Below are 12,675 nucleotides of genomic sequence, written 5' to 3' on the forward strand. Positions count from 1 at the left end.
CCCTTCTCACACACAATCTAGAGCCCAGGAATGAAGTGGTTTCTCATGCAGGGGGTAGCATGCGGTAGATGACCTGAGAGCAGGACTTTTATGGAAACTCACAGCGGCCAGCCTGAGACGTAACTGCAGCCAAACTGCATCCAGACTGATGAGAGGAGCAGGAGCAGAGCTCAGCAGCACAGGATTACAGACAGATTATTCCTACCCAGGCCCAAGAGAACACTGAGCTCACCTTTACACCCCAGCCTCCCAACAGTTAACATTCCTCTCAGTCCTCTGAGTCCTGACAATTTGTAGTCAAGAAATATATAGCCACTAAGGCTAAGCCGCTGCCACAACCGACATCCCTTTCCTCTCCTCCCCAAATTACTTACCGGTCCAGGCTTCAATATACAGTCACGGGCAGGGCAGGCACCAGGCACGACGCGCTAGAGACAGTCCTCAGGCTCAGGCTCTTCCCCCACTTATTGCTCCCTCAGTCCCTCCTGACCTGCGCGCTGGGAGTGGGAAGAGTTAGGACCCGCCTGCGCCGTGCTAGTGGTGTAAACTGTAGAGTCGGATAAACACTAGATTACATTTACACACACTTACAGGAGGCGCCGGCGGCACAGACTGAGACTCACAGACCGTGACGACTCAGACGACACTGACAAAGTGACAAACAATGGAAGTTCACACTTGCATTGATTGAGACTGAGAGTGACTCAAGACAGAACAGCAGGGTTGCTAAAATCGCCGCTGGAGTCTGGGACTGTCACAACAGTCTACTGTCTGGTGGAGGCTTTTGCGCCCCCTATAATTTTGCGCCCGGGGCAACCGCCCCTGTGGCCCCCCCCCCCCCACGCTACGCCACTGATCTCTATCCCTTTTCCTTTTTCTAACACCTGAGGTATCATTACCTTCAACCCTTTTAACTTTTGTGTGCAATATTTGTTTTAAATATTTTTTACTAGACAGTGTTATTATGAGTATAACTGAACCTTGTGATGTATTTTAAATGTATTTTGTTAAACTTTTTTGTTTCTTAAAAAAACAGTTAAAGGGTTATAAAACTTTTCTTTTGTAATTGATTAACAATTGCCAGCAGTTAGTTTAAACATCACACTTCTTAATCAGCTTGCTTTTATTTGTAAACAAAGCTTCATTTCCCATATAAATTATATTAATACATAAGCTAAAAACGTCTCTTATGACCACCCATAATAGAGGGAAGGCTTTACAAATAATCTATGCAAAGCTATCATCCAATCATGCAGCAGAACTGTATATCTTATTTAAATATTCACTGAAGGAGTGAAGTTAGTTTTGCGCATGCGTTGCCACAGACTATTGCAAATGCGCATGCGGGCCGCCATCAGTTTTCTACCTAGGTAGAACTCAGTTATTCGCTCTGCAGAATAATGTCCAAGTGGGCTTTGGCAGAAAAAATCATTTCAGGAGCAAATCATGAAAGGAAAAAAATGGGCTTAGTATCTCTTTAACTTTAATTGTGCTCAAGCGAACGCTTTACTTTCAATTTGTAAAAGGAGCACAATTTACAGGGGACATCCAGGTCAATATTTAAATGCACATAGATTTATTACATTTTTGAATAGAAACTTATTTGCAATATAAATGTATTGGCAAAAATGCTTCTAGTAAAAGTTATCCCTGTTTTAGTGTTAATATTTTTCTCTGTGCGTGCATGCGAAGCATAGCTAGATATTCTCTACCAACATTTTAACTACTGCAGCTGCTCAGAGTAATGGGGATTGTATATCATGTCAGTAATTAACAAATTGAGTCATTACCAGATGGTACAAGCACCTTAGACTCTCTGAGCAAGTGTTGTGTGTAAAATGCTGGTGCACGGTGCATACTTAAATACACTTATGAAACAGCTATAGCTTTTATTAGAAGCATTTTTGCTAATGCATGTATATTACATAAATGCTTCTATTCAAAACTGAAATGCATCCATGTGGAGACCAATTTTGGCTGGAATATCCCTTTAATTTGCGCGCAAATGAACGCGAAAACTCGATATCACTCGTGTGCAAACCTTTTGCTCTCTCTTTTGTCAGATACAATCCCAACATGCATATAATACAACACAATTAATATAGTTTGGGCCTAAAAAAAAATAAGCACTAAATATGGGTTGATATTAAGGGCAGTATTATCCAAAACATTAAGCTTATAGTAAACAAGGGGGCAATAACTGCTAATCCTACAGAAGATGATAGAGCCAAAGGGCACATTTCTCAATGTCCTGCATCAGTCCAAGTAGACATTTAAAGAGTCCGTTTAATCATAGGGGTTATGGCATATAGTTACCGGCTCCTGATAAGTGATAGGTAACTGAAATGAACCCCATGGATGGAAGAATCAGCCCACTCCTGCTCTATTGGGAGACATAACCGATCTCTGCAGCAAAAGTCTATAGGAGAGAACCAGCGTCTTGTAAAGTTCCAGGATCTTACAGTGACAGGAGTGTCCGTTCACCATCATGAGAGTTCTGAGAGATGAAGACGTCTGTGACTTCAAAGTAGACAGTATGACTGTCACTAGGACCCCACAGCTACGATTAGAGAGCAGCTTACCGCCTTTCCGGTCTCTGTCGTCTGTCACAAACTGATGAGTGTCAGGGATCTCCGGTATCGCTACTCCTGCAGGAGCCTCACTCTGGTGCTCATATCCTTCCGCCTGTGCCGATCGGGTGTCAAGAGGGAACTTTGTTGGTACTACCAAGGCAGCTGAGTCTTCCATCTTTAATTGGGGCAAAATATGCTGATAGCTATGTGCCCTTAATAGGTCGGTCACCAAAGCCTCCTTGTCTGCCCAGGTCTTTTGATCACACTCCCAGGCTGGTTCTGGCTCTATATGTGTTCGCCAGTAACTTCCTTTTAGATTGTTAAGGTTAGAAGCCTCTGTGTTAGCTAAGTCTGACCAGGAAGGTTTGTCGTCAAAGTAATTTTCCCTTGGCGGGGCTGTCTTGATTGCAGGTTTAATAAAGAGCTCACACAAATCTTCCTCTAATGTCCGAAAGTGATCACGTACAAGCTGCATCATTTTGGTTTCCCACTTATCTATTGCCTCCATTTATGAAACGTTTTGTATGTGATTCCCCTTCAAGCTTAGTCACGAGTAAAGGGTAATATCTTGCAGTAATTAGACTCTCAATCTATGCCGCATAAATTGTTCAGAGAAATTGCAATCCACAATAGAACCGGACAGCACACTTGGCTGTTATTCCTGATATATCAGGACTCAGGGAGGGTAAATGAGGAGCCAGGTCTGTTACTAGGCCTCCGCTGCGTTCCTCATCTATTCCGGTCTGCTTAGCTTGAATCAAAGTGAAAAAAACACAAAAATCCGTTCTTCAGATATTACTCAATAAGATAGTTGTAATTCTAGGCTTGGATTATAGGTTTAAGAAGCGATAGGCAACGGATCTATCAGCTCCCGGAGTCAGCTAAAATTAAAAGCAGCCATCTTGGTCGGTGTTCGGACCCGCCCCCCTTTAGTTAGGATTTTATTTGGGGGGTTGGTTGTGTGGGTGGTGGGTTTTACTGTTGGGGGTTGTTTGTATTTTTTTTTACAGGAAAAAGAGCTGATTTCTTTGGTGCAATGCCGTTTAGGCTAGGTTTTTTTTTATTTTGGGGGGGCTTTTTTATTTTGATAGGGCTATTAGATTAGGTGTAATTAGTTTAAATATTTGATAATTTCTTTTTTTTATTTTGTGTAATTTAGTGTTTGTTTTTGTAATTTAGGTAATTGTATTTAATTTATGTAATTTATTTAATTGTAGTGTTAAAGTTAGGTGTTAGTGTTAGGTTTTATTTTACAGGTAAATTTGTATTTATTTTAGCTAGGTAGTTATTAAATAGTTAATAACTATTTAGTAACTATTCTACCTAGTTAAAATAAATACAAACTTGCCTGTGAAATAAAAATAAAACGTACGCTAGATACAATGTAACTATTAGTTATATTGTAGCTAGCTTAGGGTTTATTTTATAGGTATTTAGTTTTAAATAGGAATTATTTAGTTATTAATAGTAGGTTTGATTTAGATTTATTTTAATTATATTTAAGTTAGGGGGTGTTAGGGTTAGACTTAGGTTTAGGGGTTAATAAATTTAGTATAGTGGCGGCGACGTTGGGGGCGGCAGATTAGGAGTTAATAAATGTAGGTAGGTGGCGGCGATGTTAGGGGCGGCAGATTAGGGGTTAATAATATTTAACTAGTGTTTGTGATGCGGGAGCGCGGCGGTTTAGGGGTTAATATGTTTATTATAGTGGCTGCGATGTCTGGAGCAGCAGGTTAGGGGTTAATAAGTATAATGTAGGTGTCAGCAATGTCGGGGCGGCAGATTAGGGGTTAATAAGTGTAAGATTAGGGGTGTTTAGACTCGGGGTTCATGTTAGGTGTAAACATAAATTTAGTTTCCCCATAGGAATCAATGGGCTGCGTTACGGAGCTTTACACTGCTTTATTGCAGGTGTTTTTTAGCCCGCTCTCCCCATTGATGTCTATAGGGAAATCGTGCACGAGCACGTAAAACCAGCTCACCGCAGCTTTCAGCAGCGCTGGTATTGGAGTGCGGTATGGAGCTCAATTTTGCTCTACGCTTACTTTTTGCCTGATAACGCTGGGTTTTTAAAAACCTGTAATACCAGCGCTGTAGGGAAGTGAGCGGTGACAATAACTTGCAAGTTAGCACCGCACCCCTCATAACGCAAAACTCGTAATCTAGCCGAAAGTTATGTAAAATTTGTATGATAAACAATTTCAGAACATTTTGACTCTTTAAATTACATTTTAAGGGGTTAAAGCAGCTATTTTGGTTTACTTGAAAGTAATGTTCCTTACAACAACCACTGTACAGTGATGTTGAGTTTCTATTAAATTTGAACTTTTATTGTAGAACGTGAACAGCAACAAAGCTGCCATTCATTAGAACCTGACAGTAAAACCCTTTTCCCACGTTTCTTTTGCTGTTTGGAGGAGTGAAGGACATTTGGAATAAGCTGTTGTATTTGAGCAGCTGTAAGTGTTGGCAACGTTCAGTACAGTTTTATTAAGGTTTGAGCATAGAGCAGATTTCTAGTCATAGAATTTGCATTCCATTTGTTTTAGGTTTAAAGGAGATTTCTACTCATTGCCTGGAAAAGCTTTTCTATTTTTTATTGGTCACAATGGAATTATTTTAAAGTGTAACTGGCATTCAGGGGCAGTGAAAGGAGTATTGTCTTCCCAGGCAAAGATACAATTTGCCTCAGCCGATCGCTTAATGCACCCACTTTCCTTCTTACTAATATACATGGCAGGAATGGGCAAATACATTTACAGACCGCAACAAGGAATAGGCTAATTTATTATTATTATCATCTGTTATTTATAAAGTGGCCACAATCTGCACAACACTATATAAAGGTGCAGTAGGTTTATGATATTAGATTACAATTTTACACTAACAGTTTATAAAAAGGGAGCGTTTTAATTGTTTAAAAATCATAGTTTACCGGAGCGGGATAAATAACCAGCCATTACAAGTGGTAGCAATTAGCGCTCCGAGAATTAACCAGATGTCAGACCTCTGGTTCATTTTCAAAATTACCCCCATTGCCTCCAAGATAAAGTATATATATTTATTAAATGTGATGTGATTTTAAACAACTTTCCATTTTACGTCTATTGTGTAATTTGCTTCGTGGGTAGCCTTTGTTGAAAAGCATACCTAGGTAGGCTCAGGAGCTAGCTACAGATTAGTGGCTGCAGATATATTTCTGTTGTCATTGGTTCACCAAATGTGTTAAGCTAGCTCCCAGTGTTGCATTGCTGCTCCTTAAACAAAGGATGATAAGAGAATGAAGCAAATGTGATAAAAAGCATCAATTAAAAAGTTGTATAAAAAAAAGTTTTAAAAAAAGTTGTTTCAAAATCTGAATCATGAAAGAAAATTTTGGTTTTCATGTCCCTTTAACAAGTCAAAGCATAGAGAAGTGTGTAGCAGAGAGTGGTGGGCTTTGGATACAGAAGCAGTGATATAAGTTTAATGTGGCAGTTTTCTTGTAGTTGGATGATCACCTGTGGCAGTTGCACCGGATATCAAATAAAGGGGCAGTTATATAATAGAGTAGACTTTAAAGGGACATTAAACACTCAGTACATTTCATGCTAACCATGGGTGCTGTCATTTTGAAACCTAGGTTACACTGCAGGTATCTGATGGAGAGTTGCTGCACATGCACTGAGATGTAGTGAAAACTAGATTTCAACATGGCAGCACTCATGACTAGAGGGAGGCGAGGAATAACCTTAATACTCTGCTTATAAAATGTATTTAGTGCTTAATGTCTCTTTAAGGCTGTTTGTGGTGGGGTTGGTGTAAGTGTGTGTGTAATTCTGATGTGAAGAGTTTGTTAGTAGGTTTTAGACTAATGTGCTGGGAGAGGTTAGATTGTGAATGAACTGGTTATCTGTGGGTTGCAAAAATGGAATATCAGTTTTGTGCTAAGGTATACGGGAAGGGTTGTGAGCTGCTCTATATATTTTTTCTGTAGTAACATCTGTTAATAAACCTACTGAGATAATTCACAAAACTCAGGCAATTAAGACTATATGAAGTGTAAGTATTTGAGTTAAATATAATCACCATGCTTGTTATCTGTTTGCAGGTTTGCTAATGTTTGCAATCACTCACATCCTCTACTCATCTGCATTCGGGATGAAACCACTGGACCTAAAGACTGGATTTGTGATGGGACTGATCTCCAGTATTTTATACTCCTTCTTGTACACCTACCTCTCTGGTCCATTCACGTATTTGGTCGCAGTGTACACAGCTCTGATTGCATTTATGGGCTGGCGAGCTATCGCCGGAGTACAACTCTGTAACGATCTCTGGACATGGACCAAACTTTCAGCCTGCATTGGTTCTGTGCTGTTCATAGTGTCTGACCTCGCAATAGCGGTGAACAAGTTCTGCTTCCCTCTGCCCTGTTCTAGGGCAATTATAATGGCCACTTACTATGCGGCTCAGATGCTCATTGCCCTTTCAGCAGTGGAGTGCCGGGATGAGGAGGACTACAACAAGAGGAAATAGGTCATATGGACTTAATCTGATATGTGGGTACATTTTCTCAAGGGATATTTTTGTCTCCTTTGAATTGATTGTGATTCGCTTCCCCGAAGCAATATCTTGTCCGCTTAGCTGGTGCTCCTTTTGCTTCGAAAGAAATGAAGCAATTCAGTTAAAGAAAAGTAATTTACCACTTGCTTTTTTAAGAGGCTGGCTCCTTTTGAGGCTTTCCTGTATAGTGTACTGTATATAATGCAAAGCTTATAGCATGTATTATGTGTATAAATGGGCACAAATAAGTAGCAAAAATGTTACCAGATATTACAAAACCTTATACTGAGATCTAAACTGTATTATAAATTATATTTGATATCTACTGCTTCATATTTAGATCTCTGCCAACTACAATAGCTTAAGGAAAATCCCTGAATGGTATATGAGTTTCCTGTTAAGCTTACACAATGTATTAAGACATATCAATGTTCTGTGAGAAACCTATGTGTCATATGGTACCAGGGTACAACATGAGGCATTACTGATTCAGAGTATCTGGACTCATAGCTAATAATGATACATTTTGTGTATAGGTCAGATACTACTTAGTGAATGACTGATATGTAGCACATTTTGAGTTTATGAGTCTGCATTTTGAAAGAATTGTTATATTGTAACAATGCATATGGTCTTGAATTTCTGATATATTCAATTTTTGGACTTTATATATAAATATATTTAACCACTTGGCTATATAGGTCTTGTTAATCAAGGCCAGGATTTTACTGTATTTTCTTAATTGTTATGGAACGTTACTGAAGGTCTACTTTTTATATTAGACAACTGCTGTGCATTACTTTAATAAGTCTCAGCGCTAGAAGCCCTGATATAAATGATTCCCACTTGCTAGACACCAACCCAGCATCTCATGAGACGAGGCAGGAGATTGCTTAAAATATATGGTCTTGTGTTACATACAAGGCACTTACTCATTATTTTTGTGTTAGCATTTTGTTGACCAAAACCCATATTACATATTCTTCTGTAAACCACAAAAACTCAGACATATTTATTTACATGTCTATATAACTACATGAAGAAATCAGCAATTTTTAATAAATTTGAACAGTCCTGACTTCGGACCCCTTCTATAGACATCTTGAAACAGAAGTCACTATTTCATGCAGTTTACTTTTTTTTTAGATTGAGCCTCAATCTAAAACACTAAATCCCACCCAGGCTGGTCATACCTGCTTCAGGCTGCTTAATCCCTGCCCATGAGCTGCTTAAACCACACCCAGGAGTCCTTATTCATTACAAAATGTTGTGAAGTGTGCAAACCGGTCCCTGGGGAAATCTTGTAGTTTAGGACTTTGTCTACATAAACACTGTTTAAAATCACATGCTCAGGTTTTGAGATATGATCCTTTATGCTGCTATTTACCTGCTTAGCTCATTGCTCATTTACATCTGGCATCTAAAGGGCGACAGCAAAGGATAAGCATTCACAAAATAGCAAAATTCATCAAATGCTTCATGGAAAATGAATTTTATGCATATTTTATGTAATTGCAGTGCATAACGACTGATGTATAATATGCATAAAACGGAGTGTAAACTCCCTATAAGAACTTTTGTATTTTTGTAAATAGTAATTCATTAACACAATTAAAGTTTGTTTTGCATTCAGAATATATTTCTTTGCTTCATATACTAGAAGTATCCTCTACACTTTTTCTATGTAATAATCTATTATATTAGCAGATTACTGTTTTTGCAGATGTAGTTGACTTCATATGTCAGAAGGGTGTAAAGGACAGTAAGCACTAAATGCATCTCTATGCTACACTGCAAGTATTATTTGCAAACACGTCAACACATTTCATCATGGGGGCACAGAGGGAGGTGGGGAACAGCCTCAGTTATATGCTTATAAAATGTGTTTGATGTCCCTATAACAACGCTGTAAAAATGAGAAGGAGGTCTAAAAGAATTTCTTTCTATACAGCCTGAAATAAATCTATATCATCATTCTAAACCTTTCTAAAGGCTCATCTTTCAGCAACTATGGCTTATATACTGCAGTCCTCACGGAGGCTAAAATAGAGTTCTTCTATGTTTGATCAGACATTTATAAAGAGTATTCTGCTATTTTGCAAAATATTTGTACGATGATTCAGTTTCTATAGTGGTGTGGGGTCTCTCTAGTATATATTTGTCTGCTACACATGATATGTGTGTTTTATTTATTCATATGTATATTTTTTTATATATATATATATATATATATATATATATATATATATATATATAAATTCAAAGCAGATTGCACTCCACGCTATCCAATATTCCAATACCCTGGGTGCTGCAAAATTGGCATACAAAACAGAAAAAACAAAGCGCACTCCTAGGGAACCTTTTTTCAAATCCTTTCACTGGTGAACGTTTTCGGACATATCACGTCCGTCCTCAGACCAAAAAAGACATTACATGTTACTTACCCCAACCCTCTTAAATGTGTTAAACAATTAGTGAGACCGGCCGGACCTGCACGCTCTCCCGAGTAGCTCCACCCCCGGCGGGTGACGTCATCAGCCCGGGCAACGTGGCAGGCATTCCTGTGACAGGGTCTCTTCACCACTAAGCCTAGGTGCAACTGCCCTATGAGGGGGATATACAGAGAACTGACATATGGAGAGTCCACCGCTCCATTAATAAATAAATAACAATGAGAGTTACAATCCAAAAAATTTTTATTTTAATTTCTATAGTTATTTTTATTTTTATTATTTTTATTTTTTACTTTTGTTTTTACTTTCATTTTTTGACCTTAGCAATTGAATAGTCTTGAATGCATATATATTTTTTGCAGAGTTTGTGCATAATTTTTCTGGCATGCATGCTAGTAATAATAGGACCTACATATGTTACAATATATTTTGTTATTTTTTAGTCCAATGTTAATTTATTATTTTTATTCATGTAATTTATCCAGTGTAGCTTAGATGTTTTTTGGTTGTTTGCCTTTTATGCTCATTCTTAGCAAGAGTATGCATATATGCTATGTCTAACTGATCCTTCTTTCTCAGCTAGATTGCCTTAAGATAAGTATATAGTGATATTGCCTTTATTTCGTTTGGTGTATATTTGGCTCTGGGCTTTATTTGTATTGGCCTATACTGAGTCATGTGACTGCTGAGTGCTCCCCTTTCTATTTATAAGCGGTGCTTAATGATAGGTTATAAAAGTATACTCTTAATTTAACATCTGCAATTCTCCCCCTTTTGTATATAGCTTTAGTATAATTGAATATTGCAGCATTTGTGAGGAGTTATTATTGGCTGTCTTAGTGTTTTGTGCCCAGCAAGTTTTGTTAGTAACGGTTGCTATGACAACCGCTTGTGGCACACTTACACAGGCAATCAATAGTCCTCCATTACTTAGTTGCCTTTGCAAACCATTATGCATTAATTTGTTTATTTCATGCCCATTTTTTGTTTTTGTTTTATATTTATTTTTATTTTTAAGGGTGCACTGTGTATATTATTGTTCAGACCGGACTCACGTTGCCCGGGCTGATGACGTCACCCGCCGGGGGCGGAGCTACTCGGGAGAGCGTGCAGGTCCGGCCGGTCTCACTAATTGTTTAACACATTTAAGAGGGTTGGGGTAAGTAACATGTAATGTCTTTTTTGGTCTGAGGACGGACGTGATATGTCCGAAAACGTTCACCAGTAAAAGGATTTGAAAAAAGGTTCCCTAGGAGTGCGCTTTGTTTTTTCTGTTTTATATATATATATATATATATATATACACACACACACACACAGATATATATATATATATGTATATATATATATAAACACACACACACACACATATATATATATATATATATATATATATATATATATATATATATATATATATAATATCACAGGGAAAGTGAGAAACTATGGCATTGTATAGAATGCCTTGGTATTTTTTAGATTTTTTTTAGCAAACCTTATCTCATTGTGACCTTATGTATTGTATCTAGGGATTTTAATAAAATGCCTAGTTTTTCTATAGAATTTCTAGCATTTTTTGGCAAATTATAATACAATACAAAACAGGGGGACACTTTATTAATTATTTCGATCCTGTGAAACCCAAACTATACCAGTTTAATCAAATAACATTTTCTCATCTGTGTAAGTTTAGACTGCTGCAATACACAGTATAAATAGAAGACTGAAATAATGCAATCAATGTTCATCAGAATCTTTTTATTTAGTTTAGGTTTCGTTAATGACATTTTCTCATCTCTGAAGACTAAAATGATACAATGTTCATCAGAATCTTTTTATTTAGTTTAGGTTTCGTTAATGACATTTTCTCATCTCTGAAGACTAAAATGATACAATGTTCATAAGAATCTTTTTATTTAGTTTAGGTTTCGTTAATGACATTTTCTCATCTCTGAAGACTAAAATGATACAATGTTCATCAGAATCTTTTTATTTAGTTTAGGTTTCGTTAATGACATTTTCTCATCTGTGAAGACTAAAATGATACAATGTTCATCAGAATCTTTTTACTTAGTTTAGGTTTCATTAATGACATTTTCTCATCTCTGAAGACTAAAATGATACAATGTTCATCAGAATCTTTTTATTTAGTTTAGGTTTCGTTAATGATATTTTCTCATCTGTGAAGACTAAAATGATACAATGTTCATCAGAATCTTTTTACTTAGTTTAGGTTTCGTTAATGACATTTTCTCATCTGTGCAGACTAAAATGATACAATGTTCATCAGAATCTTTTTATTTAGTTTAGGTTTCTTTAATGACATTTTCTCATCTGTGAAGACTAAAATGATACAATGTTCATCAGAATCTTTTTATTTAGTTTAGGTTTCGTTAATGATATTTTCTCATCTGTGTTTTCTGTTATCTTTTTAATTAGTTTGTGTTTCACAAGATTACATTTGTTAATAAAGTGCCCCCCCGTTGTCTATTGTTTTATACTTTGCCAAAAAATGCTAGATATTCTATAGAATAATTAGGCATCTATTAAAATCCCTAGGTAAAGTATATTAAGTAAGGTCAGACTAAAAAAAAGCTAATTTTATACTTTTGACAAAAAAAAAACAACCTAAGAGAGAATGGGGGAGATTGCGAGAGAAAGAGAGAGGGGGAGATTAATAGATAGGGGTAGTGTGTGTGTATATATATATATATTTTTTTTTTTAAAGAAAGTGAGTAAACAATATGGAGAACATCCAAAAGAATGGTTCAGCCGCACACAAAATGAAGTTGACACACACTTTATTTAGACAGTCTCATAGCATCAGCTGCACAAACATGAACATAAAATGAAAAACTTATCTGCAGATAAGGAAAATGGGATGTGCAACTGCCTGAAGGACCTTTCTACCAAAAGCTGCTTCTGACTAACAAAAAACATAAAAATGGTAAAATTTAGTAAAGGTCTGCAGAGAAGACCAAGTGCCCACTTTGTAAATTTGATCAACTGAAGCCTCATTCTTGAAGAGGCCAAGATGTGACAACTGATCTGGTAGAATGAGCTGTAATTCTATGTGGCAGAAGCTGACCCGTCTCCAAATAAGC

The 12,675-nt window shown here is 37.1% G+C and overlaps 1 protein-coding gene across 1 annotated transcript in view; it reads left to right on the top strand.

Moving 5' to 3' along the window:
* The window catches only part of TMEM86A (transmembrane protein 86A), a 101,408-nt gene extending 92,309 nt beyond the window's left edge, over positions 1–9,099 (top strand). Inside the window, exon 3 of the mRNA XM_053720672.1 lies at positions 6,664–9,099. Coding sequence (XP_053576647.1) covers positions 6,664–7,091 — 428 coding nt within the window. The 3' untranslated portion in view covers positions 7,092–9,099. The remainder of the gene's footprint in view (positions 1–6,663) is intronic.
* The last annotated feature ends 3,576 nt before the right edge of the window (positions 9,100–12,675 follow it).

Source organism: Bombina bombina, chromosome 7, assembly GCF_027579735.1.
Source record: "Bombina bombina isolate aBomBom1 chromosome 7, aBomBom1.pri, whole genome shotgun sequence".
Taxonomy (NCBI): domain Eukaryota; kingdom Metazoa; phylum Chordata; class Amphibia; order Anura; family Bombinatoridae; genus Bombina; species Bombina bombina.